This window comes from Mangifera indica, chromosome 18 (genome assembly GCF_011075055.1).
Source record: "Mangifera indica cultivar Alphonso chromosome 18, CATAS_Mindica_2.1, whole genome shotgun sequence".
Taxonomy (NCBI): Eukaryota; Viridiplantae; Streptophyta; class Magnoliopsida; order Sapindales; family Anacardiaceae; genus Mangifera; species Mangifera indica.
This window is the reverse complement of record NC_058154.1, coordinates 12,335,661-12,363,023: the sequence shown is the minus strand read 5'-3', so window position 1 is coordinate 12,363,023 and position 27,363 is coordinate 12,335,661. Positions and strand designations below refer to the sequence as shown.

Sequence of the window (27,363 nt, the reverse complement as noted above, 5' to 3'; positions counted from 1 at the left end):
CACTACAACCTACAGGAAGAGAGAATGAAAAAGTAACAGCGATAAAAAAGGAAAATAAAATGTCCCATAATGATTTAGAAATTTAAAAAAATATTTTTTATTTTTGTTAATTAATGGTTGTATGATAATTTAAAAAAATAATAGAAATGAAATAGTAGAATTAAACATCAGGTGATATAAGCAAAGTTTACAGGATTATGGCACACAAAAGAACACTGAAAACAGCTATTTACATATAACTCATGGCTGTACAAGTTATTACGGATCAAATGGCAGAAATCCATCAGAAAAACAGCACATGATATAATTTATTACGGATCAATAGCATCAAATATAATTAGACTCATATAAGGCGCCGATCATCATGGCAGCTGCGGAGTTCTCTGCATCCCTTACTCTCGACTTCTCAGCTCCAGTGATATAAAGTGTACCATCTGCAGTTGGAATTTTGACAGAACATATGAATTTCTTGTCATGTGAAGGACCTTCATCTTTCTCAGTTCTGCAAAGTTCAAAGCAGAAGAAAAAGAAAGTAAACTAAAGGAACATAACATAAGGGAACAAATGGAACTAATCCTTTAAAAAAGGCGAAATGCGTGACCTATCGGATTCAGATTGTGTTTAACTGAAACAACATATCAAATTACAATAAGTTTGGACCTTTCCCACTAGATTCCATGAAAAAAAAAATGTTCTACTGATATATATGATTTTAGACACATCTCAACATACAATTCAATCAAACCCAGAAATTGATTATATGTTATATAATTCATGAAGCATTTAGGCATGGAGCACAATCAAATGAAGATGCAATTATGTCAGTAAAGGATGAAATCATCTGGAAGAAGAAAAACAGATGCCAAAACATATTCATATGTAGCTTTGATTCCAAATGAAGTCAAATTTCATACTGGTAGGTTGGTTTTGGCCACTTCTTTTTGCTGCAGATTTCATGTAACTTCTGTTTAGCTCCGATCTCCAATTTACCATCAACATCATTATAAATTTCAATCATCCCACCATTATCTACCGGCATAAACTGCAATAACTTGTGCAGAGCTTCCCTTGCAGCATTAAGCTTCGCGATTTCCTTCTGCTCTGAAGAACTTGAGGCAACAAACTCACCATCAACATATACACTGGCAATGTTTTTGTCCTTCTTTCTCCAGTACTTGATATCAACTTGCTTTCCTTGCTTCTGGCAAAGCTCAAACAAAAGTGTAACCGGTTGTGGCTTTTGTTTCAGGTCTTCCAGGGTTATGATAGGCTCCATAAGACCCCGAATAATCTAATTACATTTTGAAAAAGAAAATACTCTTATATATCTAAGCCATAAACAAAACATAAATTATAAATGAAAAATTAAATATTTATACACACCACCCATAATTTTTGGAGATCAAAATCAACATCAACATAGATCGCAGCTGCGATAGATTCAACAATGTCAGCAAGAACCTTTGGCGCTTTCATTGATCCACCATACACAGCTGCATTGTCTTCTTCTTGACTAACAGCTTCAGCAAATTCCTTCACCTATATAACATAAACTAAATCACATCAAAAACAGGAAAAAATGAAAAAAGAAAAAAAGCATAATCCCACTTTCCAAAGCAATGAAAACACTTTCAAAACACAAGAAAAATCCCCTTTTCCCAGAAAGCAACAAAGGATTTCCATTAAAAACTACTTTTTTATGTTTCATTGTCTTCAACAAACAAAAGAGAACCCAGTACTTTATCATCAAGAGCAGAAGCCGCGTTATGTCTCATGAACCGATACAGCCCGTGTCTGACAGCCACTCGTGCCAGTTTCTCAGTGCTTATATTGGCAGACCGTATGAGCGATAGCTGTCCTGGATCAAGCCTTGGATAAACTAAAAAGATGTAATTAGAGAATGCAAGTCCCAACGCCGCGTCGCCGACAAACTCCAGCCGCTGATACGACGCCGCACCAGGGTACGAAGAGTGCGTCAATGCTTCTTCTAGAAGTCGCTTGTTTTTAAAACTGTAATTCAAGATTTTCTCCACACAATACACTGAAATCTCCATCTCCGAAGACGGCGGAGACGCTGCCCTCACTACCATTGCGTCGTCGATGACGCTCGCACAACCGCGAGTGGGTATATCGGAAAACTCTGGGTGCATAGCTTCCGGTGGTGAATTTGTGAAGTGAAGTTTAGAGGGTTTGGAGGAATTGAAGCGATGAAAAGAGTCGGCGATAGGGCTGATAATTCAACAGCAGGTGTTGCGGAATTAGGACAGTTTACTTTTGTGATGGATTCAGTACTTTCCAAAATCCCCCCACGTGTAAAAATGAATAATAATTTTTTTGGTCCGAAATAATTTGAGTAATAAAAAGGAGGTAAATTCAAGTATCTTCTCATAATATATTAAGATTAATTTTTTAATTTAATAGTTGAAAGATTAATTATTAGATTCGAAATTTATTCTATTCAATATAATTAATTTAATCCTAAATATAATAATCCGATTTGGATAATATTTTTTGTTAGAAAATAATAATAATTTTTCAAGTACTTAAGTATAAATGCAATTAATTTTTTTTTTCCAAAATATTCAAAAAGTCAGACTTATTGAGATGGATTCTCTTGAATAAAAATTCATATTTGGTTTGAATGAGTTGAAAAGTTCAATCTCTAACTCTTTTAGAGTTTGTTGGTGTCACCACACAAAAAATCTTCTATTTTTTTAAATAGTTAGACATAATAGTGGTTTGGGTTGATTTATGCCCTAACGGCGTAGTTCAAACCCTTTATTTTTGACATGACTCAGGGATGGTATAATTCACAAAATTATCAATCGTGTTAAACTTGTGGGTTACCAACACGGACTATCACTATTTAATTTATTTTACAAGAATTAATGTAATAGGAACCAAAAGACATTACCCATTAATTAATATTTGATTAATGATGAATTAATATTACGGGAATACAAAATATTACGAAGGAACCCAAAATGTATTATTCAAAAAAATAATTAAAAAAAATTAATAGAACGGAGAATAAAAAAAGATATCAATAATTAATTAATTATCACAAGAAAACCTTCTACGCTGTTAACTATTTTTATGGCTAAAAATATTTTTAAATCACAATAAGGGAAAGGGTAAAGGTACGCCAGTAGAGGCGTACGTTGGGAGGTGCGAAATCGACACAAGCACATGTGGACATTGCACATGGGGTGAGGTGTGGCTGTCCCTTTGGCCGTGTAAACTTGGCGATGTGCGCGAGGGCATGTACATATTGAGCGGAGGAGTTTCAGCTGAAAGTGCAATCATAGTAACATAGACAACAACATGAACAAAGCGTACGTATTAATTTCGTATCGAGATCATGGGCAAAGAGTTGCTTCAAGAGTAGAGCCACATGTGATAGTGAAAAATACAAACTAAACTATCCCTATATAAACTGATCAGGAGTTGAAGTCACTATTTTGATAAGTTCAAGCCTAAGTTGTATTCAAATTTAACCCTACTCGAATCCATCTTATTTACTCACAACAAACAAGTACATCAGTAAAACAACAGAGGACATGCGTTCATTAAAATGGAATACCCTTAAGCTTTATTCAAGTTCAACCCGACTCAAATCTACCCCATTTTCTCCCAGCATACAAGTACATCGGTCAACAATAGAGAGCATGCATTCATTTAAATGGAATAAGCTTGAGCAAACTTCTCATTACACATGAGAAACTAAAACAAGTGAGGCTAGTACAATATCATTCCACTTATGAACAAATCAATCAAGGAAAGCTTTTTTCCTCTTCAACCACACCTGACTTTCCCCCTTACAGACCATTTCTCCTTAGATAAAATCACTAATTACATGAAACTCAACTATGGCATGTTGACATGGACAAAGGTAACTTAGATTTAAATAATATGGTTCTGCCTATGATGCCCATTTTGGAACGAAAAAAGAGATAATGATCATAAATTGGAAGAAAATTTGCAGTCTTTGAGTTCAGTTCACCAGCATATGATCGAATCCTCCGGCTTGAAGTGCTGGAACTCGATTGACTCCCACATTGTGAAGCAACTGTTGCAGCCACCTCCTTGTAGTTGGATCTTCCTGTATTCATTTCATAGAGTTCAGTAAACTGGGAATCGACCAACGAAGTGACCAATGCAGAGAAGTGAAAGGCAATAGATTACTGTGAGTCTATAAGGATCAATGTCAAGCAACAATCAACATAGACCCCATCACTGAAGTGGGCAAGGCAAGATAACACAGAGTACTTACTCTAAGGCAAGTACTGAAGGTGGCATCTCTTAACATGTCTGGGAGGCAACTTCTCAATGCGTCACAAGCCCTGAAACAAAAAGGCCAAAGAACATTATCTATGGTGAGCATGAACCTGAGAAGTAGGTATAACAAGAAGAATGACAAATGATGAATGATGAATGGCTGAGCGATATTTGGGCACTAGCACTTCATAAGATATCTAATCAACCTTGGGTTGTCAGAGAGTCGGAGATAACATCGAATAATATGTTTCAACAGCCGCGATGAGGGTTGCTCAGCAAGTGCTGCAACCATGTTACCTAAAACTCGTCCCACTGCAAAGAACCTCTCTGCTGTAGTACAAATATAATCCAAGCCCACATCATCCAACAAGATTTTCTGGACAATAAATGTAGCAACCTGCCATCAAAAAATATTTTAGTCAAGCATTGATAAACAACCCGCTTCCTTTTGAATTAAGGAGAGGGAAACCTAGATAAAGGAGTAGCTGAATACAGATTAACAATGAAGTTAAAAGAGGAAAAAATGTGAAGAGATCCTAATTGGCTATCTTCGGACAATAACTAAAAGCAACTAAGCCAGCTATCCATTTCACCTTCAAGTGAAGGTGGTAAGCAAAATCATCATACTTAGCTTTTCCACACGAATCATAGACAAAACAGAAAGAACAAGACAAATATTCTCAGAAGAAAAAAGAAACTATAGAATCAGTACACTCAACTGTTTTTGACAATTCACTGCCCATCTCCATGGTGCGCAGGCAGAGTGGAATAATTTCTGTTGAAAGAAGGAAGCTAATAACTTCAGTATCATCAAACTGCAATGGAAAATGATTGAGCAGCTTTAAAATTTTGAACCTTAAGAAACAAGATTTGTAAAACTTGGCAGGACTTATAGAAAGCACCCTAACAATCAGAAAAAGGACAAGAATATGTATCAATCTGTGAAACAGGAAGTCAACAAGTACCTTCACCAGGGCACCAATGACACCTAAGCTAGTTAGCCTCAAGTACTCAAAGGGCCTTGACTTGCTTGTTGTATTTAGGAAAGGGTACAGATATAAAGGTATATGAGCTGCAAGAGGAAAACAATCAGTTCAAATTCGACAGACAGTATCTTGCTAAACAAATCTTCTCCCAAGACAACATTTGTTAGATCTTGATAATTAGAATAAAAAATTTAAGTTTATGAGCTACCCCTTTCAAGTGAAACATTTTAAATTCAATGTAAATGTATAAGAACTGACAAAAACACTATAGAAAAGTAATTTATAAGGTTAAAAGCTAAGAATACAACTTGATTTCTAAGAAATAAAATTATCCATCTTAAGATATAAAAGAATAAGTGCAAGAACTTATTCAAACTGATTCAAGTATGCCAACAAGGACAGAAGTATTACCATTTAGAAACAACATTCTTGTGTCTGGATGAGAGGCTACACACTGTATCAGGACATTTAAAAAATTATGAAGCATTAGAAACACCCAAACCGACCAATATAAAAATATATAGAACTGACACCAATTAATCCAACAAAAGTATTTGAACAGATGCCTTCCACACCCAGGAAACATACAAGTAAGATAATAGGCATTGACCCTCTTGGACACTGATCAAAAGTATAATTCTCATATTTGAGGAAAGGAAAAAAGGCATTAAATTTTACTCAGATAAATAAATTCATATCTCAAGCTGCCCCAGAGGTTCCCTAGCATCACCTGAGCTCATCAATATATGAAAAGGTAAAGACCAACCTCCAGGCTCCCAAGAGATGATGAGATGTAGTAATTAAAACTTCAATATGCGTGATAAATTAATAGAGGAATGCTTAACCTCCAGGCTCCCAATAGATGATGAGATGTAGCAATTACAACTTCAATATGAGTAATACATTTAATAGAGGAATGCTTAAAGGGAATATATCTAACCTGAAGAAGTGCAAGAGCATTGCAAACTCTATTTGATTGTGCAGGAGTGAGGTTTGGTGGTGATAGAACAGGGTATATTGAAACTATTTCCTGCAAGCACAAAAAAGGGAGATGAAGAGGAGGAATTCAACAACTCTGGCCATAAAACTTAATGATTATAGCAATATTGAAACGACAGCAAACTTATACAAAAGAACTCATATATTTTGCACATAAGAAAGACATGTTAGACTAACAACATATGGATTGAAAACCTAGAACCAACACAACCTGGTTGTTTCTGAGCTACTACCCTCATACAATAAAGAAGTACATTCCCTATGAATTTATTATATTTTTCATTCCTTCAAGAAACATTCTGATTCTCTGCAAATGGTTAACCTCCATCAAATTATAACATCACAACCATAGAAGCGATTGGAGAGTGAAGAAAAGAAATAGGATCAATCTAACAGATTGCTGAATGCAATTTAAAAGAGAATTAAAGACATAAAAGATGTCTTCCTATAGGCTCAAGCATATTATATAATTGGTTATACAAACTATAAAAAGCACGGGTGTTTTCAGGAGGGTGAAGGAAAAAAAGTAGAATAAGAACCATTAGGAGCATACCTGTAATAATGCTGCAATAGTACCAAAAGAATTCCACAACAAGGGAGCCAAATCTTGAAATAATTCTCTCTTCTAAAAATAAAAACAAAACACAAGTTTATTAGGCATACCTGTATGAGAGCAGCTATAGTACCAAAAGAATTCCACACGAAAGGAGCCAAATCTTGAAATAATTCCTTGTTCTAAAAAACCAAAGGCGGAGACTAGTTTATAATTAAAGCACACAAACATCAAACAGCTAAACTGCATAACCATATAAAGAAAAGAGCACGGTCAACATGTATATAGAGATTTCAACTATCGTCTACTTTGCAAAAGTGGAATCCTATCTCCAACCTTTTATCTATTTCATTAAGAAAAAAATTCAGAACATTCTACACATAAACATTGGTCTCTAACAATATATTGCAATTCTAGTTTAAACTTCAAAGCATTAAGCTCAGAACTACCAGAAGACTCAAACTGCAATGACCTGACCACCATACTGCTTCTCACAATAGAAGATATGACCTAAAACTGCAACTTATTGGCATACCTGCTCTTCATACAGCCCCAAGTTGAGTAAAACTATGTACACTAACAATGAGTACAAATTTGTGCACTAATGACGATGTATCAAAATATGATTGAATATTACTTTATTTTTAATTCAAAATTACCTAATCACATGGTGACATTTCATCAGTAGTGCTCAAATTAATTCTCAATATTAGTGCAAATAGTTTTATTGCTAAGATTTTGCACAACTTTTATGTACAACCAAATTAACAACAATAGTACTAAACAAAGATCATTTTCGGAAAGTGAACAAAATCCAGCTTGTTTCTTCCATCATTTAGTCAATATCCAATGCTTTTTCAAACCGTCACTTGCATTTTTAAATAGCTGTCCTGAAAACAATTCAAACAGTACCCTTCCAAACCCTACAATTTTTGGGACAAAGTCGCCTGAGCTTATATAATCATTTTTTATAATTTACAAGTTCTAATTTCACCCTATGATCACAAACCCAAAAAAATAAAACAAAAATAAATAAATTTAGAAAACCCACAATCATTTTGTACGTGCATCAACACATCAAGATTTATTTAATTCCACTCAAAACCCTAGTTTTCAAATGCCAAGAAACTACATAACACAACATAATAAAACTACTAACAAAAATCAAAGCTTTGGCATTCGACTGTTGAATCAAAATGAAAAACATAAAAATCACCTTGGATAGCTCAAGGAGTGCGTTTTCTCTCAAATCGGGATTGCTTAGATCGAGAACCAAGTGTTCTGCCGACGCCATTTTCCGGTCCTTAGTAGCTCCAGCTCCAGCGGCCGCAGCGGCGGCGCTCGGGATCGATGCACTGGGTCCACCACCAAACGGCGCGTTGAGGGACAGAGACTGAGGCAGATTCGCCATTTTCTTCGAAGTTTCTCGGGGTTTTTACAAATTCTTGATTTATAAGACGGACACCACAAAAAAGACTATCCCTTGCTGTCGTGTTTTCCTTCTGGGTGAGGGAGAGCCTGTGACACGTGCGTTACATGCGCGTGGGTGGAAGAGAGTTGTTGAGTCACGGAAATTGCCGTTGCCGTTCTTTTAGAATTGCTCTTATTTTATAATTTTCGCTTTTAGACAACGGACTGTTCAAAATAACCCTAAAGTTTGAGCTACTACTTAAAATTTCCTAACATTTTCAAAATAACGGCTCATCCCCTGTTGTCAGACTGCCGTTACCAATATTCCGTTAATTTAAACAGTTCAAGGAGGAAAAGTACTGACACATAATTATTAATTAAAAGAAATAAAAATACAAAAAATTAATCATAGTCCATACAAGAAAAATTAAAATCAGCCCTCACATGAGCTGCTGCCACAGTCACCCATAATCACTATTTAAAAACCCAAATCTGATTAGATTAAAATTTGATAACTAGTTCAATTCTGATTAATTATCAAAGTCACATATCAGCCATTAGATCAAATCACCCGGGTGGTTGAAATTGTATGATTGAATCAAACAAATCATATTAAGTTACGATTTAATCATTGGGCCAATCCATCGGACGGTCAAACAAGAACAAAAGAATGATCCCTCTTGTCAAACATTTTATTTTGATGATGTAAGAGCTCTAAGAATCCAACATGCCTTTGACTCGCAATGTCAAAATTCCAAAATAATTTAAAGTATATATTATATGGTAGACTTTTCAATTGCTCAAACTGTAATTAACCCAGAAATTTCATAGCCTTGAATCTAAAGGTAGATCATTATGAAATAGACCAGAGGCTTATTTTATATTTAGTATGACTGGGAGCCATCCTTGTATGCATAATTTAACATGGGTAATACTGTACGTATTTATTTTGAATATATAAATAAGTATATACTTATTTATATTATCATATGATTGAATTTTACTTTATTTTTAATTCAAAATCATCGAATCACATGATGACAAATTAAATAGATACTTATTTATATATTTAAAATATGTATATACAATTTTATTGATTGTTTATTTATCGTTGTCTTTGTTTTGCATGTTTACAATGCGTGCAAAATTTATAACGTATAAATACAAGTTTTTACATAAAAGACCCAATACAAAAAAAAAAATTGACAATTGAGAAAATTATCATTATAAATATGAAAAAAGAGATTAATTTTTGTTCTCTCCATTCTATAATACACGCACTTTTCTTACTTTACATATATATTAACATAATTTTTATATGAAAACCCTAATTGGTCGATGCTTGACATAGATACTTGCATGTTAGCAATAGGTCGCAACTATTTTGCCCATAGATCACTTCTATTCTACCCGTTGCCCATTGCATTCACTTAGGTATTTTAAATGGAAATGTTCATACCATAGGGGTTTTGCCCCTATGCCCTCATATGAGATTCGAATATGCATTTACAGAATTCGAATAACTCTTTGCAGAATTCAGATCACTAATATACATAATAGGGTATGAGTTTGTGAATCTTTTATTTTTGTAACCAATAGCATGTGGAAGGAGCTATTGTTATGGAAATAGCATGTGGTATTGAGCGAAATTCGGGCACAATTGAGCATAACAATTCTTGAGAGCCAAAAATGCTTTTGTTTTGTAGCCTTGAAGTAACCTTCTTGTTTACACGAAAGATCAACAAAAGCTGGCTTTAAGTTGCTTTCCATGCATCTTGCCATTTGAATATATCATTCAATTTCATTTCTTCTTTTTCACTTCAATTACAATGCTTAATCACTTATCAAACAGCTAGCTAACTTATAAAGGAAAGAAGCTTGTAGACTTAAAATATTTAATCATTTGGTTGTAAAAATCTAGCACTTTCTTATGTACCACTTGAAGTAGTTCACATGGTATTTATTCAACTATCACAATAAACAATTTCATCATATAACCTTGAGAGGATCATACTCTAAAAAATTAACTATTAAGATCGGAGAGTCTACAATCCTATAGAAGTTTATATTAAAGGCTCATACTTTTCGATATGATTTAAATCTTATATCTTACACTTTAGATCTTATAATTGAATATTGCAACATCAATGGCTTGAGAGAACTACACAAAAAAAAAAATCAGTTGTTAGAATTAGAGAATCAAAAGTCAAATAAACCCTATATTGAAAGCTTGCACCTTTTTATGTGATTTAAGTATGATACGTGCACTTTAGATTTTATAATTGAAAATCGATTTATTGAATATTACTTTATTTTTATTTCAAAATCATCAAATTATTTGATGACGTATATCAAATGTATACTCATTTGTGTATTTAAAGTTAGTAACATAGTTTTATTATAAGAAACTTTTAATTGGAAATTAAAAATATTTATGTATTCTGTTAATTATAATAAACATACATATATAGAAATGAAAGCCAATTGTCTCCCTTCTATACATTTTCAAGTATCTCCCCATGCCCAAAAATTGTATAAGCCAAATGAATGATAAAATGTAATCACATACATAATTCTTCTTTTTTTTTTTTTTTTTTGAATTACATTAAAATATTTAAAGTAATTATTTTATTGTATTGAGGATAAAATTACCAACCTCACCAACTGAAATGCAGCGTATCATTCATCATCTTCATCGTTATTATGCGTAATCACACAGTCCATAAACACAATATTCTCCCTTGAGGCACCGGTTGTTGCAGAAGCCACAATGCCTCTTATCGAAGGCGAGATTCACACACTGGCCTCGGCAGCAAGCTTCTGTGAACTTGCACTTCTTCTTGCAGGCGCCGCAGTTGTTTTCGTCGGTCGACAAATCCATGCACTTGTTGTTGCAACACGTCGCGTTTTTGCCTTGAGCTTGACAGACGGTGTTATCTTTGTGGCAGTGATCCGCGGCTCTAGGGTTCTTCACTTCTGCGAGAAACCGGCTGCCCCGTTTAGTGGGGAGAACGATGGCGTTTTCATGAGCGGGGAATCGATGCTCGAATGGGGTGTCGTAAACCACTTCGCCGATGTTTTGCATGGTGAGAGTGATAGTGATGGCCATTGTTATGGTGATTGTGAAGATGATTTTGATGAGTTCCATTGATTTAAGTGGTGAGAGAGAGTTGGGTTTTCCTTCAGGGGTTGGATTGTTTGGGAAGGGGGGAGAGGGGGAGAGGGAGCTGAGTTGCAGGGGGAAATGAGGATTGAAAGTTAGGGTTTATAGGAAGGCTGAAGGAAGGGAGAGTGGGAGTTGACGCGGGAAAAGTGGAAAAAAGGTAGAAGAAAGCTTGTTGTGATGTACTAGAAAGAGTGTGCTTTAATTTTTGCGTTTTTAGGGTTTAAGTTCTTAGTTAAGAAAGTCTAATGTGATTTCAGCACCTCATTATTTAATTTTAAAACCTATTTCTTCGTGGGTAAATGACCATTCTGTCTCTTTGATCTTGTATTGTAAAACTGTTAAGCGAATGTTAAAAGTATAAAACTATAAGTTTTTAATATTTTGATACATGAATAACTATCTAAATATGTTACGTATGAATATGATGAGATTATGATGAAGAATGTTCATTTATGTGAGAAAATATAAGTGCAAATGAAAGTTTTTTAAGTGGTTTGATCCTTTGGACAATTCCTATGCCAACTATAATAATGTTACTACTATTTATGTTTTACGATATGTTCGTCGGAGATAATTACAAAAGATATTTTTTAAGATATTATGAAAGAAATTTTACAGAGAATTGAAAGCATTTGATCCTATAAGTAGAATGATAATAAAAAATGATCATCAAAGATTGTTAGAATAATTTAAAAAGAGAATCCAGAGATATGTCATTTCATTTGTGATCGAAAAATTTATCCTATTTTCACAGTTTAACTCTTATTTCATATAATAAAGAGGAGAGAACACTAATGTAACTGTCGAGATACAAGAGATCTAGTTATTTGTTATTATAGACAATACATACACAAATAGAATTTTAGAGATCAGTGGTGTCATTATTTATTTAATGATAAGTGAACCAGTGGAAGCTCATATGCCTTGTTTAATTAGGGACATATGGCCACATCCAAAGCAGCCTCAAGATGGTAATATCTTATTCAATGCACACAAACCACAACTCGGGAGAACTTTGGGATGTTTAGTAATTACTGATGTTATCTTTGGCTTTACCCTCAAAAGGGTTTTCATACGCACAATATGTAACATTTAAATTTAATCAAATTGATATTGTTCGTTATAAATTATAAATCTTATTTGAGTTTTTCTAACACATAATTGCTTTTGGGATTCATATGATCTTATCACATTGGGATAATACATCTTTTCAAAACTACGACCTAAGATGTGAGTCAAAGGGCAAATATGTCTTTTCACTATGGTTTGATTTTTCAAAAGGCCTTAAGCCAACGAAATCCAGGGGTGCCCAAATGCCGACCTGAGAAAATATAGGCATGGTGTGAGGAGACGTAAAGGGCGTTTGGCAGCTGAGAAAATTGTAACCTAAAATTGCTCAAAACGTAGCCCTAGACATCCTTCTCCTTGAGAGCTGACTAATTATATTTTAATTTCTAGATACAAAACTTAAGCTCCAAGATGGGTCTTTGTACAATCAATCTCCTAATAATTATAATTAAATTTCTTAATTAATGATACATTAAATGCAAGTTAAATGAATTAATATATACCCACAGTAACACGTTTATTGACTAACAAGTTAGATAATATTTAAATTTTGAGAGTCATATGGCACGACGTCGTACGTAGAATATTTGATGCAAGTTTACGAATATTTTATTAATGTGTGAATGGGAAAATTATATAATTCTTTTGGGGTTTGAGAATTTGAGCTTATAAAGTTTTATTTATGTAACAAGCAATGTTTTAAAAATCACATCAGTGATCAAATTGGTCATTTTAATAGTTTATGCTTTTCGATTGATTTAATCAGATAATCAATTGATTTAACTTATTATTAAATTATTATGTATTTTTTAAATAATATTAAATATTTATCATATTTTTTAAACATATAACAATTGATAATCTATCACATAAATAAAAAAATCAATTATAAATTGTTAGTTTTAAATAATTTTTTCAATTCAATAGGTTTATCAAATTTGACCGAATTTTAAACAAATCAATATTTATATATAGATCAGATCGAATTATAAAACCGAATTAAATTATAAATTAGTTCACGGTTTAATCGATCGAACCAGTTGTTGTAGTCTGATTTTAAAAACAATGCTAAAAAGAACTAAGTTGACCTTCTTAGCATTACAATGAGGGGTGGATATAAATCAAATTGAATCAATCAAGTCTAGATTGTCATTTGGCAAGAATAAGATGAGTTTGAGTCGAAAAATTTTAGTTCAGGTATGCTAATCATGATTAATGTCCCATTGGTGTTGTTATACCGAAACTTGTCTTATCGATAATTTTTTTTGTTTTTTAACAAATTTTTTTGATTTCAATGTTTTTTATTTGAGTGAATCAAATTTAATCTCGAATTGATTATTTTAAATTTAAATAAAACTCAAACTAACTCTCATAGAAGATCAACTAGAGTCAAATCTACTACTAATTAAGTCAAAGAATCCCTCTCTATTATTAGGGTTGGATTCGAGCTCAGTTTACATATAGCTGAGTTCGAGTTTGAGTTTGAGCTCGTGAAAGTCAAGCTCAAACTCGGTTCGAATTTGGTTCAGCTCATTTTTCGTTATTAAAATAATATCGTTTTAATACATATTAATCAAAATAACGTCGTTTTGTATCAAAATTTTTAATTGAAAAATTTGACGAGTAGCTCGAGCTTGACCAAGCTCGTATAAGGCAGACTCGTTCAAACCGAGCTTGAGCTCAAACTCAAATAGGTTCGGTTTGAATCCAACTTTACCTATCATAATAACACAACCCACCAATTTATTAATATCTTTGAATATGTAATTGATGTAATTATTTTCGAACTCATGTTAATCTTACGTGTTTTTTATTTTGATTTATTGGATGATATATTGAGAATGAACAGTAAAATTTTAAATAAAAATAATCAAAAGAACCTTGTGGAGATTATAATTGTTAATTAAAAAAACAATGTGATTTGTGTTATAAATTATTTGATAAAATATAAAGTTCCATCTTGAACGTATCATCACTTTGATCTCACTGTTGGGATTCACATATGCCCAGATCCTGCTTCCATGGATGGACCATTGTTGCCAAAAAAACAGAAATTATAGAAGTTTGGGGATCTTAAATATTTGACTAGACCAGACAAATCCCACATGATTTATCTCCAATCTTAAGAATGTGCTTCATGCTTTAATCATATAAGTAGTCCTAAGTATATATTCACGGAGGCAGGGCTCAGAAGCTCTTGACTTAAGAAAATTGCTTATAAAGTAATCTTTATTATATATATATATAGACGGAGCTAGGGTTCCACTCCCTATTCCGGGGAGAGACGGGTAAAGGATTCGGTTTAGAAGACTAAATTGATATCTCTAAAATTAATTGATTTGTGATAAGAAATATTTAAGTCAAATCAATTTTATTTTAAATAGGGATGATGATATGTCAAATAAGGATTTGATACTTTAATCTATGTTCTCATCCCTGCAATAAAAACTTTTCTCCATCTCCACTCTGTCCCCAATTTAGGAATGTTGAAGAATCCTCGTCCCCTTCTCACGAGACAAAATTTTTTTCTCTTTCCCTTTTTTGTCCTTATAGGAAAAATTCTCCATAATTTTCCCTTTCCATCCTCAGGAGACAAATAATGAAAATTTTATTAGATTTTAGATATATTTATAATAATTCAAAATTTTTAAATATAATTCGATAAATAAAAATTTAAAAACATATAAAAAAGAAGATAAATAAAGATATATTTATCTTTTATCCCTTTCACATCTCTTATTACTCAAATTTTAATCATTTTTATCTTTGTCTCTGTATTTACGGGAGAATATTCTTTGTGCTCTGTAAGGGACAAGCCGAATACCTTATTTTGTGGGTCAAATTATTATCGTTAGGTTGGAATCTATATTTGACTCGAAAGAACTGAACTTAACTTCAACAATTTAGTTTGAGTTTGAAGGGCGTTGGCTCCAATTCACCCCTAGCTGTTTGGGAAGACAGATAACCAGATATATGAAATCAAGATCAAAAGGAGAAAAATCATGATATTTTTAGTTTTAATCGTTATAACATTTTCTCCGCGTTTTGATTATTTATTTTAAGCGAACAGATCAAAACGGCGCGTTCCGAAGAACCAAACACAGAAACTTGAATTAGCACAGTAAAAGCTGAGCTCCAACGGAGTTTGGGCCTCGAAATTTCGCAGCCGAAGATGAATCTCACGTGCTACATCGCTTACATGTCGACGATCATCCTCTCTTCTCTCCGTCTCCTCTTCCAGACCACCACCAGGTCCTGGTTGATCTTATTTCTTTTTTCAAATTATTGAATTCGTAGCTAATAGCAAATGTTGAATTCAAATTGAACTTCTCGTCACTTAATCGAATTTGAATTTGTTATCAACCATACGTAGTGTATTTGGTTTTGTTTCTGTTTGGTTCACGAAAGATACTGCTGAAAAACTAAATTCTGATGAGATTGTTTTCTTCATTGGAATTTTTCAATTTGCTAATTTGACGTTACTTCTAGTATTGATAAGCATTGGCATTGCTGTTGTATTTTGACTCTGTTTTATTGTTATATGGTGAGGTAGTTGTGTCATATAATATGAATCTAAGTTATTCATCTTTTAGCTTAAGGAGAAAATTTTTATAATGAAGCTTTAAATTGTTATTGTGAGTCTGTTTGAGTGTCATTTCTAGCTTGCAAGTTTAAAATTCCGTAGCATTTGACGGTGGTTTGTTCGTTTAATTTCTTTTCGGTTATTTTTATACTTTTGGAGGAATTACATAAATTATTTTATAGGTTGAACATGTTGTGGACAGTGAAAGTAGTGATTTCTTTGATCTACTAAGAGTGCCGGATGTTAATGCCGTGATTCCTGTTGAGGATATAGAAGATGGTGAGTGTAGTTCAATGCTTTCAACTACAGCTTCGAGTTAAGTTGCAGTTAGATAATATACATCTTTCAAGAGATTTTTTATATGGAAATTTCCTATATCCAAAATGGTTTTGGTTTCTTCAGTAAGTAAATATTCATTTCTGGTCTTTCGAATATTTAAAGTTTCAGTTCAAATTTAGCTTTCTGTCTGCACTGCATTCTGATTATTATTGTTGCAGTAGTTTATGCGGATATGGATTTTGTGTTTTGACATATTCTCATGGTTATTCATTTATTTGGCTACAATGACATTGAATCAATAGCTGTGGTTGTTGACGTGATAGTTTCATTCATAGGTTCCTATTTCAAGTATCTATACTTTGGTAAAATTTTGTCTTTAATGGTATACATTATATTAAAGAATGCGTGTTATCTTGTTTTATGGTTTAAGAAGGGGGTGTTGTGACTTCATTGAAAGTGATATTTCCCTATAGTAGGGTTGAATTTAAATTGAGCTTAAATTTATGTTTGACTCGAACAAACCAAACTCAAGTTGAATCTCTAGCTCGAGGGTTTGCCAATGTCATCACACCAAAGTTCTTCTTCTCTGATGTTTATTTTTCTTTTTGTTCTCCGATGACTCTTTTTCTTTTCTCAACATTGTCCACCATATGTATCCTAACATGTATCAAATATGTTTAATCATTTTGGGTATTCCTCTCTCTCTCTCTCTCTCTCTCTTGCATTGCTTTTTCTTTTTGTGTGTTGGTATCTCTGCCTTTTGATCTGTATAAACTATGAAGGGAATCAAATTTACCGTCTATTAGTTTTTTTTAATTTTTTTGATACTAGTTGTTTTCTTTCGCAGAGAAAAGGCTGTAAATTATCTTATGAAACCTTTGGGATTTATGGAAGAGAATTTCGAAGAGAGCATTATTTGTTTTGATGCCAAAGAAACTTGCAATAACTGGTTTCATAAAGATGTTACCATCTGAGAGCTTCTTCCATGCATGTGAGGTCCTAATCTTCTTATTTATTCTCATAATCTCTCTATTCTTATCTAAGTATCAGTTATTGTAGTCACATGAAGTATATTTTTTTGGGTTTAAATCATGAGACAGAAATATGTTACTACATTGCTGTGTTATTCCAGATTTATCAGGATTCAGGTCACATCTCTCTCTTGTTATGAGTTTATAGTTTAGGTTTCATTTCAAATTATGGTGCCCTCATGCTTGGTATTGCCTTGGTTTTAATTTACTAGTACTGCCCTGAATAACATGCTTTATCTATCAAATTATAAATGATTTCTTAGAGACCATTCTATGCTTTCTTATCATAAGAATTAAGTTACTGGAACAAAAACCCAAATATACAATTAAAACTTTTATAAAATCTCATTACTGCTTTCTATGTTGGTCTGTAGTTACAATGCATGCAAACTCACCAGCCTTTTGAAAATCGAGTAATGAAAGCTGTTATCAATAAATGACAAGAATGAAGTGTGGAAGTAACAAAGCAATTTATATGTCAATATTAGCTGGATACATGGGGGGGGCATAGATTTGGTTTCTTAAGAATGCCAGTGTTAGTATCAAATGTGCTGAGCTAGTTGTGCTTGATGCACTTGAAGATATAGACAGCTGATATTTATTTGTTAGTTTGATACTAGTCAAACAACCATTAGACTAGGTTACTGAAGAGTATGATCTTAATATACCGTTGAGGGGAGTTGAACCCAAGGCCTCCACCTTGGAGTCCCACCTCTTTACCACACAAACCATCCCTTGGGGGCTCTATAATTCTTTTAGCTGTGTATAAATTAACCTTGACTTTGCATTAGTTATGGACCTGTGCAAGCCCTAGTCCTTGGTTTTAACTCTTGCTGCATTTTTCATCAAGCACTACACTTTTTCCAATGGTAAATCAGGTCTCATAGAATTTTTATATCAGTTAATGCCAGAATGTTCAGACTCAAATTTGTCACAGGACACTAAAATACATCTGTTAATGACATCAAAAGCTATTGAAGCAGAATTCATCAACATAGGAGACAACCACTTGGGAAATCTACAGATAGCAAATGGCTGCTTGTCAGTGTTATGGAACCGGCTGTTGAGTATATTATGAAGTGCATCTTTAAGGATGCATCTCAGGTCAGTAATGCCGTTTCCATGGTAATTTTGGTTTAGTAAATATGTTTAAAGTCATTTCCTGTCATTCTTGTTTGTAGAAAATAGGCAGCGAATCGGTTAGTTAGAAACCTTTGGTGTATAATTCACTTAAATAACATAATTACTTTTTTATTCTGAACGTTTCAAAACACAAATATATTAGAATGCAGCAGACTAATTTAGCTTTGGGCTTTGCAAAAGTTGTCAAAGACTCCCTTTATGATTCTATTGAACCCCCACTTCTTCTTGTGGATACCTGTATGATGCTGGTGAAGTTATTTCATTCTGAATTGTTTTTCTACAATCAACTGTCCTTGTGACATACCCGACTTCATAATTAAGAGTTTAATTTTAATATTTCGTTAGTGGGTTTCAAACCCATACTGTCATACTTAGGGATCTCCTTATTTTACCACTATCGATTGGGGGCATCAAATGATGAGGTTGCACATCAGTTAGGGAAGGAAGAGAGGGCATTTTAATTCCAATTGATATTGATACTTCTGACAAAAAAACGAGAAGATTGACATGAATAATTGTGGTGAAGATAGTGAAAGACATTTAAAAGAGGAAGTATCATAGGATGAAGAAGAGGAAGTAGAAGAAGAACGAGAAGAGCATGATCACAATTGCCCAAAAAGAAAGGACATTCTTGTCAATCTTCACATCTTGTAAAAGATTTTTTAAGTTAGGTGAAGGAGATGGTCCTCTCTAGAAAATCTTAGGGAGAAAGTAGGGCTAGCTCGCTCAATTTCCAAAGAATAAGTTTAAGATCATTTCAAGATCAACAAGTTGAGATTCAAACTTAATTTGAAAACAATTTAATTTTGAATTCGATCCAAACTGGGTTGAACTTAAATGTTAGAATCAGTTGAAATTTAGCTTGTTTATAAACACAAGTCCAATTTTTGGCTCGAATTTAACTCATTTAATTGGAGTTCAAATTCAGACTCAAACAGCTCAAATTAAATGCAACTCTGTGGGAAAGTTGAATGGTCCAGTGAAGGCCTAACTTTGTGGGAAATAACTATTTCTTTAAAACTTCTAAGGTATTTGGTTTTAGTAATATTTTATTATCAAAATAAAAAGATTATCTTAAAAATAGATTACCGTAAAGATATATTACTTAGAAGATTATTGCGTATAAATGATTATAATGTTTGATAAAATTTGATAAGTATAAATAATTATTGTATTTGATTAACGGTAATAAAAGATTACTAGTAAATTATTTTACTTAAATACCCTTAAATATAATTATTTTTAAATATTTTTATATTATTTGTCATATTAATTAAAAATAAATTTATTTTTGTCTCAAAAAATTAATAAATAATAATATAATTATAATAAAATCAAGATTACTTCAGTAATCTTTAAATACTTAAGGTGAATGTGGTAATCAGATTACTACCTATATTACCTGTCACGTCAGTATTGGTAATAGAAGATTATTGTAATATTTTATTACTGATAAACCAAACAAGAGAATAAAAGATAGATTATCAAAATAATCTTAAAAAATTCAAACCAAACGCCCCTTAAATATTTTGAGCTACTTTACCACAAGTATTGATCTATATCTATATTTCTAAATATGTTACAGAACGGTAAAGCAAGGACCAGGACCAAGCCAGTCTAGTTAGTAAAGCTGATTCTAGGAGACCGCCTTCTCGTTTAAATAAGACTTGTATTGTATTTGCCTCTGATTTTCCATGGAGTTTGGTACCTTGCCTATTGTAGCTTCCTTGTGCATTGATTCTCGCAAGTCTAGTTTAGTCATTTAGCTAGTTACTATATAACTAATTAGTGAGAATATATTATATTAATACAAGTAAAAATACACATATCTACAATAATACAATCCACACTTCTACAAAATTAAAATTTTAAAACGGGTGTTAAATATACGAACATTAGCTCGATATCAATATGATAGTCAAATCGATTTGATCAGATAGTTGAATTGCATCTTGGTATTATTTACTCAATTTAATTTTAAATCAGTATAATCCGATGATTAAATGGGTTTTAACCATGACTCTGAATTAGATTTTTCACAAGTTCCTAGTCAGACCATGTTTTATAACACACAAGGTCAGACTAACTCATTCGTCATAATTCTTTTGTATAATGGGATCAACTCGACTCTTAACAAATATAAATGTTAATTTAAAAGCAGTCTCTTTTTGAACCATGACTTTGAGCACTTACATGGTAAAGAAAATCTTACATTTTGAAGAAAAGAACGAGAAACAACCGTACAAGCAAGGCAACATATCAAGAGTAGTGGGCAAGGGTAATCTTATTTATAAATAATTACGATATTAGGACGAAGAGGACCATATCTATTATTATTAGTTAGCGCCATTAATTGCATTGTAGGCCTGTTATTTAATCAATGGCCAAATTAAGAGAGGCTAATTAAGTTTTAAGTTATTATTACGTGAGGAAATAGATTTGAATTACTTCCAAATTAGCAAAAAAAAAAAAAAACAGTTTCAAACATGAGTTCAAATTTCTTTTGATGATATATCAAGATCAAACTCTTAACTTATCTGATTCAGTAGTTATAGGGTTAGTTATTGGATCCAGAATTGTCTTATCCAATAATTTGATTCGGATGAGATTTCTTGTTACCAAACAAAGGTTTGAACTTTGATGAGAAATTTTTGTTTAATGTTAAACTCTAGTAGCTTAGTTTGGCTTTGATCTTAACTTTGCAACAAACAGATTTTTTTCCTGATGGTCAAGTTCCTGGAGTTGAGAGCATGTATAAATATACGAGATTAACGTATAATACAAGTTAATTAGGATTTAGAATATTAATTATGATTAGTGAGAGCAGGTCTCTTCATTGAATGTTTACTAACTTAGGCTGTTAGAGGAATTATTTGGTTATCATGTCTTCCATTACCAACTTGCTTTATAAATTTGTTTCTGAAGCTGAAGCTTTCCTCGAATCTTACATTTAGGTTAGATTTGATCTAGATTGTTCAAGTTCAACTTTAAATTTGAATTGAATAAGTTAAGTTCAAGCCAAGAATTACACTTCTTTTTATAAATGAGCTGAGTTTGATTCAAATATTGGTTTATTTTTAAAATCAAAGTAAGTTCGAGTCAATTCAAACATTCGAATTCGAGAGTCAACTTAGAGAAAATCCAAAATTAAATTATTTTTTAATTGACTTTGAGTTTTAACTTATAATCTTAAATCGATATTAAATTATTTCTTTTAAATTGGGTCTGAATCGAATTCAACCGTACTTACATCTTCGAATTCAAAGATTGAGTTTATTTTAAAAAACAAACTAAGTTCGAATCAATTTAAACATTTGAATTCGAGAGTCAACTTAGATTAAATCTAAAATTAAATTGTTTTTTAATTGACTTTAAATCTTAACTTGTTAATCTTAAAATGATATCGAACTATTTCTTTTAAATTCAGTTTGAATCAAATTCAACCCTACTTCATCTTCAAGAAACTTGTAGGAATAAACATCTTTTATAACCCGTATTTCGACACACTATTTATTTTTCTTATATTCCAACTCACAAATTGTGTCATAATTTATAAAGTTTGAATTTATATATTCAATAAAAATAATGTGCATTTTGTTTTGTATAATTATACGAGCATCCAGATAATATGTCATCATATGATTAAATAATTTTGAATTAAAAATAAATTTACATTTAATCACATGATAACATGATATCTAGAGACTCAATCAAATACTCAAAATTGGATACATATAACATTACTCTTATGTATTTACAATAATACTATACGCATAACTTTGTGAATAAACAACGATATGTCATCATGTAATTGGGTGTTATTTTATCTTTAATTTTTAATTATTCAATCACATGATAACACGTCATTGTTTCTACAAAAAATTATATAAAAAATTATACACATAGCACTACTCGTAATTTTGATGTTATTGGTGAGATTAAAAGGTCTATTCATTCGGGAGGTCTCCTTCATATTAATTAAATTTCAACTAACTTTACATTGGTATATCACTATATTATACCTAATTTCAATACAAATTGAACACCGACTTTCTCATCAGTGTGAAACCAGGTTCCCTAGCATGTGTTGTCAAAATTTTCTAAAGTCTGCCATCTTTCAGCGTTAACTTTAATTTCAACCTAATCCCCAACCCCAATTTCAAACCAGCCTTACTAAACTCTATGCAATATAAGGTCGGCACAAATTTGGCTAATAATAATTGTATCATCTATTAGTCAAATTTAGGTGTAGATTCAAGCCGGTCCCAATTAGGAGCTAGCTTGAATCCAAAAAGTCCAAATTAACCTCAAGTTTGCTTGGGTTGGTGATGATATCACCAAAGAAGTTGTCGGAGACTCAAAAAGTTCTAATGAAAAAGAAGAAGAATAGTCAAAGATGATGAAAAAGAAAAGTTATCAGTGTTTTGATCGAAGACGAAGAAAAATCATAAGAAAATATGAATCTGTTAATGACTAAAAACTTGTTAGATTCAAACTTATTTACTCAAACTCAAACTAGGAATAACTCAATTTAGATTTGACTCATTCAAATCGAACATTAAATTAAACTTGAATCAACTAAATTTAGATCTACTTTTAGTTGGGTTCCAATCCTAGATCACTTTTTTTTTTTAAATAATTAACTTAAATTTTGTTTATTATTTTATTTTTATTTTGGAACAACATAATATATATATATATATATATATATATATATATATATATATATATATATATATATATATATATATATATATAAGCAATGTTATGCATATATATTTTTGGTATACAATTTGAGTATACAAATATTATGTTATTATATGATTAAACGTTATTTTATCTTTAATTCAAAATCATCAAATCATATAGTAATACATCATTTATATATTTAAATTATATACTAAAAATATATTTTATTAATTATATATATTCTCCTCTAGACCTTGTCAAACTCTTCAGTTCTTAAATGTTATATTTAGTAATATTGCCAACCTGTTGAAAGCTATATCACTCTTTGAATTTGGACTTTAGGAGTGACTTCTATTTTTTTCATCTCATATATATATATATATATGTTGGTGTTAAGGAATCTCATTCAAATAGAATTGTTTCATTGGGCTGTAGTTAATCCCACCAAATAAGTTAAATATTGGTCCAATGATCAATTTCATAAACATTTAATTAGGTAAGTTAAAATTTTAATTTCGATATACCAGTAAAAGATTAGCCACATTAAGCAAGATAAATTCTAGATTTAATGATCGATTTTATAACATTTAATCAAGTAAATTAAGAATTTAATTTTAATATATTGATAAAAAAAAATTAAAACCATGCTCTATTATGTATAAAATATTCTCTTTTGTACATCATGCTATTTATTCAAGATTTGAGAATAGTCATCAAAAATAGTTTTTGCTCTTTTGTACACGTTTCATATCTATATATAAGTATATATATATATAATTAATAGCCGGTTTAGAGAAAAACAATGCTTTTGAAATCGAAAAAATAAGAGTCGTGTCTAAATAAATAACATTTACATATTGTTGTTTTCTGAGCCTGTAAATATCAATATTCACTCCTCTTACTCAAATGAATACAACTGTTGAGGTGTTAGAGTTAAACTTTTTCTCGGTCAAACTTATAGAATAACACTTATAAAAAAATTGATAAGTTAGTTCGAAATAATCAATTTCATATCCATTTAATCATATAAATTAAAATTTTAATTTTAATATATCGATAAAAAATTAACTACATTAAACAAGAAAAATCTTAAATTTAATGATCGATTTTATAATTATTGAATTAGATAAATTAATAATTTAATTTTAATATATTGATAAAAAATATTTAAAATCATGTTCTGTCATATATAAAATATTCTCCTTTCTTTATCAAGCTATCTCTTCAAGATTTGTTCATAATTATTTTTTTTTTCTGAAATTCAAATCATTCGAGGTTCTATTTGAGAATACTCATCGAAAATAGTTTCTGTTCTTTTGTACACGTTTCATATCTATATACAAATATATATAAAATTAATAGCCGGTTTAGAGAAAAACAATGCTTTTGAAATCGAAAAAATAGGAGTCGTGTCTAAATGAATAACATTTACATATTGTTGTTTTATGAGCCTGCAAATATCAATATTCACTTCTCTTAGTCAAATGAATACAACTGTTGAGGTGTTAGATTTAAACTTTTTCTCGATCAAACTTATAGAATAACACTTATAAAAAAATTGATAAGTTAGTTCGAAATAATCAATTTCATATCCATTTAATCAAATAAATTAAAATTTTAACTTTAATATATCGATAAAAAATTAACAACATTAAACAAGACAAATCTTAAATTTAAGGATCGATTTTATAATTATTGAATTAGATAAATTAATAATTTAATTTTAATATATTGATAAAAAAGATTTAAAATCATGTTCTGTCATTCTCCTTTCTTTATCAAGCTATCTCTTCAAGATTTGTTCATAATTATCTTTTTTTTTTCTGAAATTCAAATCATTCGAGATTCTATTTGAGAATACTCATCGAAAATAGTTTCTGTTTTTTTGTACACGTTTCATATCTATATATAAATATATATAAAATTAATAGCCGGTTTAGAGAAAAACAATGCTTTTGAAATCGAAGAAACATGAGTCATATCTAAATGAATAACATTTATATATTGTTGTTTTTTGAGCCTGCAAATATTAATATTCACTCCTCTTAGTCAAATGAATACAACTGTTAAGGTGTTAGATTTAAACTTTTTCTCAGTCAAACTTATAGAATAACACTTATAAAAAAATTGATAAGTTAGTTCGAAATAATCAATTTCATACCCATTTAATCAGATAAATTAAAATTTTAATTTTAATATATCGATAAAAAATTAACTAAATTAAACAAGACAAATTTTAAATTTAATGGTCGATTTTATAATTATTGAATTAGATAAATTAAGAATTTAATTTTAATATATTGATAAAAAAGATTTAAAATCATATTCTGTCATTCTCCTTTCTTTATCAAGCTATCTCTTCAAGATTTGTTCATAATTATCTTTTTTTTTTTCTGAAATTCAAATCATTCGAGATTCTATTTGAGAATACTCATCGAAAATAGTTTCTGTTTTTTTGTACACGTTTCATATCTATATATAAATATATATAAAATTAATAGCCGGTTTAGAGAAAAACAATGCTTTTGAAATCGAAGAAACATGAGTCGTATCTAAATGAATAACATTTATATATTGTTGTTTTTTGAGTCTGCAAATATCAATATTCACTCCTCTTAATCAAATGAATACAACTGTTGAGGTGTTAGATTTAAACTTTTTCCCAGTTAAACTTATAAATTAATAAATTAGTTTGAAATAATAAGTTATAAGAATAGTGACTAAATACATCTGTAATATACAGATCAATCTAGTATGTGAGTAGAAAACTCTTACTTAAAGATGATGAGAAAAAAAAAACTTGACAAATTTCCACCGTCTTTCCTAACATGAAAACTCAACTCTTTGACATTTTATTAGAATGTGTTACTTTTTAATCCTATTATTCAAAAGTGGCGACACCTATCAAATCATGATCGTGTAATTATTTTACTTTTATATGAAACCGAATAAAAATTAAAATTAAATTTAAATTTAATTTTTCCACTTTTTATCATTTTAAATAAAAGAATATTATACAAAAGAGTGAGACTTCTTCGACCACAGTTAAACATTCAAATAATATTTCTAGTAAGTCTTAATTTCATTCACTAAATAACATAATAGTGAATGATTTTTACTAACAAGTTGAACCACATTAAAAACTTTTTATCGTTTATAATCTTTTATAATAAATTTCATAGTTATTCAATTTATTTTTTATTGGTGTAATTTTTAATATCAATAAATAAAAAACAATTTATATAATAAGAGTTTTATTCAAAATATAATATATTTAATTGGGAAAAAAAAAGAAAAATATTATCGAAATTATTTAGATGTTGTGACTTGTTTTCTTGAAAACTGCTATTTTAATGCTATATATATATATTTCACAAGGAATGTTAAGAAGATCTTTGTCTCTTCGATGATAGAGATGGTTACTAACTCTTTGTTTTGTCGTTGTCGGAGAGAGGAAAAAGAAAAACTACAAATTTGAGAGTAAAACTTGAAAATTTTGAAAGGGAGAAAATTGTAAGTTTTTAAACTTTAGAAAAAAATGTGATAAAACTTTAATTTTCTTTTAAATTCTTTTAATAAATTATGGTTTTACCTCTAACCTAATTGAGATTTTTAATAAAATTTGGGTCATGGGTAATTATTTGAATTTTTAAAACCTTATAAATATATATTTATTTTTGCATTAAAACTTGTATTAGAAATAGTCTTTAGGCCTTAAAAATAGGCATAGAATTAAATCTGTAATTTCGTTCCTTCTCGTCTATGGAATTTTCAATATGAACCCTCGACATTAAAAATTAATAACTTCTAACTTTTTCGTCCCAATATGTTAGATTACATTGAATTTTTGTGCTAAATTTGTGTAAAAAAATTGTGTTACAATAACCTAACTGTACATATATTACATTAATCCATTTTTTCATCTCTACTATATATACATGGTATCGAAGAACTCTATTCGAATCAGATTTTCTCGTCGAGTTAGAGCTAACCCCACCAAGCAACGCAAATCTTGGATCCAGTAACTAATCTCACAACTCTTTAATCAGATAAGTTAAGAGTTTAATTTTGATATATTAGTAAAGAGTTAACGATACTAAGTAAAATAAATTCTAGGTCTAATAATCAATCTCATAACCACTTTATCAGTTAAATTAAAAGTTTAATTTTGATATATC

General features: G+C 30.8%; 3 protein-coding genes and 1 long non-coding RNA gene across 10 annotated transcripts; 1 reads left to right on the top strand and 3 right to left on the bottom strand.

Moving 5' to 3' along the window:
• Nucleotides 1–138: 138 nt before the first annotated feature.
• LOC123202008 (ribonuclease 3-like protein 2) lies at nucleotides 139–2,284 on the bottom strand. Its single transcript, XM_044617706.1, has 4 exons — nucleotides 1,740–2,284; nucleotides 1,384–1,539; nucleotides 915–1,291; nucleotides 139–502 (listed from the first exon to the last, which is right to left on the bottom strand). Exons 1-4 carry the CDS (start codon nucleotides 2,148–2,150, stop codon nucleotides 328–330), a joined length of 1,119 nt encoding a protein of 372 aa, XP_044473641.1. The 5' UTR covers nucleotides 2,151–2,284; the 3' UTR covers nucleotides 139–327.
• Nucleotides 2,285–3,677: 1,393 nt separating this feature from the next.
• On the bottom strand, nucleotides 3,678–8,398 carry LOC123202005 (CCR4-NOT transcription complex subunit 9-like). Of its 2 annotated transcripts, none has more exons than XM_044617703.1 (9): nucleotides 8,033–8,398; nucleotides 6,817–6,888; nucleotides 6,205–6,294; nucleotides 5,676–5,718; nucleotides 5,244–5,350; nucleotides 4,998–5,093; nucleotides 4,485–4,675; nucleotides 4,274–4,343; nucleotides 3,678–4,102 (listed from the first exon to the last, which is right to left on the bottom strand). In XM_044617703.1, the coding sequence occupies exons 1-9, from the start codon at nucleotides 8,225–8,227 to the stop codon at nucleotides 3,995–3,997; spliced, it is 972 nt and encodes a 323-aa protein (XP_044473638.1). In that variant the 5' UTR covers nucleotides 8,228–8,398; the 3' UTR covers nucleotides 3,678–3,994. The 2 variants fall into 2 exon arrangements, with proteins under 2 accessions (XP_044473638.1, XP_044473639.1); XM_044617704.1 differs by lacking the exon at nucleotides 6,817–6,888 and adding an exon at nucleotides 6,927–6,998 and having other exon boundaries at nucleotides 8,033–8,397.
• Nucleotides 8,399–10,826: 2,428 nt separating this feature from the next.
• Nucleotides 10,827–11,505, bottom strand: LOC123202004 (stigma-specific STIG1-like protein 2). Its single transcript, XM_044617702.1, has one exon. It carries the CDS (start codon nucleotides 11,372–11,374, stop codon nucleotides 10,928–10,930), a length of 447 nt encoding a protein of 148 aa, XP_044473637.1. The 5' UTR covers nucleotides 11,375–11,505; the 3' UTR covers nucleotides 10,827–10,927.
• Nucleotides 11,506–15,301: 3,796 nt separating this feature from the next.
• On the top strand, nucleotides 15,302–20,368 carry LOC123202003. 6 transcript variants are annotated; one of them, XR_006498900.1, is made up of 5 exons: nucleotides 15,302–15,712; nucleotides 16,226–16,322; nucleotides 17,170–17,313; nucleotides 18,291–18,457; nucleotides 20,082–20,368. It is a non-coding gene; the product is annotated as an uncharacterized LOC123202003 (long non-coding RNA). The 6 variants fall into 6 exon arrangements; XR_006498901.1 differs by having other exon boundaries at nucleotides 18,337–18,457; nucleotides 20,082–20,367; XR_006498898.1 differs by lacking the exon at nucleotides 20,082–20,368 and having other exon boundaries at nucleotides 15,305–15,712; nucleotides 18,337–18,675.
• Nucleotides 20,369–27,363: the final 6,995 nt, after the last annotated feature.

Coding starts and splice junctions, on each gene's coding strand:
- LOC123202008 (XM_044617706.1), bottom strand. CDS start 2,150: ATGCACCCAGAGTTTTCCGATATACCCACTCGCGGTTGTGCGAGCGTC. Junction 1,540..1,739: donor CTTCTGCTCTTGATGATAAA/GTACTGGGTTCT, acceptor TATGTTATATAG/GTGAAGGAATTTGCTGAAGC. Junction 503..914: donor TGGCCAAAACCAACCTACCA/GTATGAAATTTG, acceptor TGAACTTTGCAG/AACTGAGAAAGATGAAGGTC.
- LOC123202005 (XM_044617703.1), bottom strand. CDS start 8,227: ATGGCGAATCTGCCTCAGTCTCTGTCCCTCAACGCGCCGTTTGGTGGT. Junction 6,889..8,032: donor CACTCCTTGAGCTATCCAAG/GTGATTTTTATG, acceptor TTTTATTTTTAG/AAGAGAGAATTATTTCAAGA. Junction 6,295..6,816: donor CTATTGCAGCATTATTACAG/GTATGCTCCTAA, acceptor TTGTGCTTGCAG/GAAATAGTTTCAATATACCC.
- LOC123202004 (XM_044617702.1), bottom strand. CDS start 11,374: ATGGAACTCATCAAAATCATCTTCACAATCACCATAACAATGGCCATC.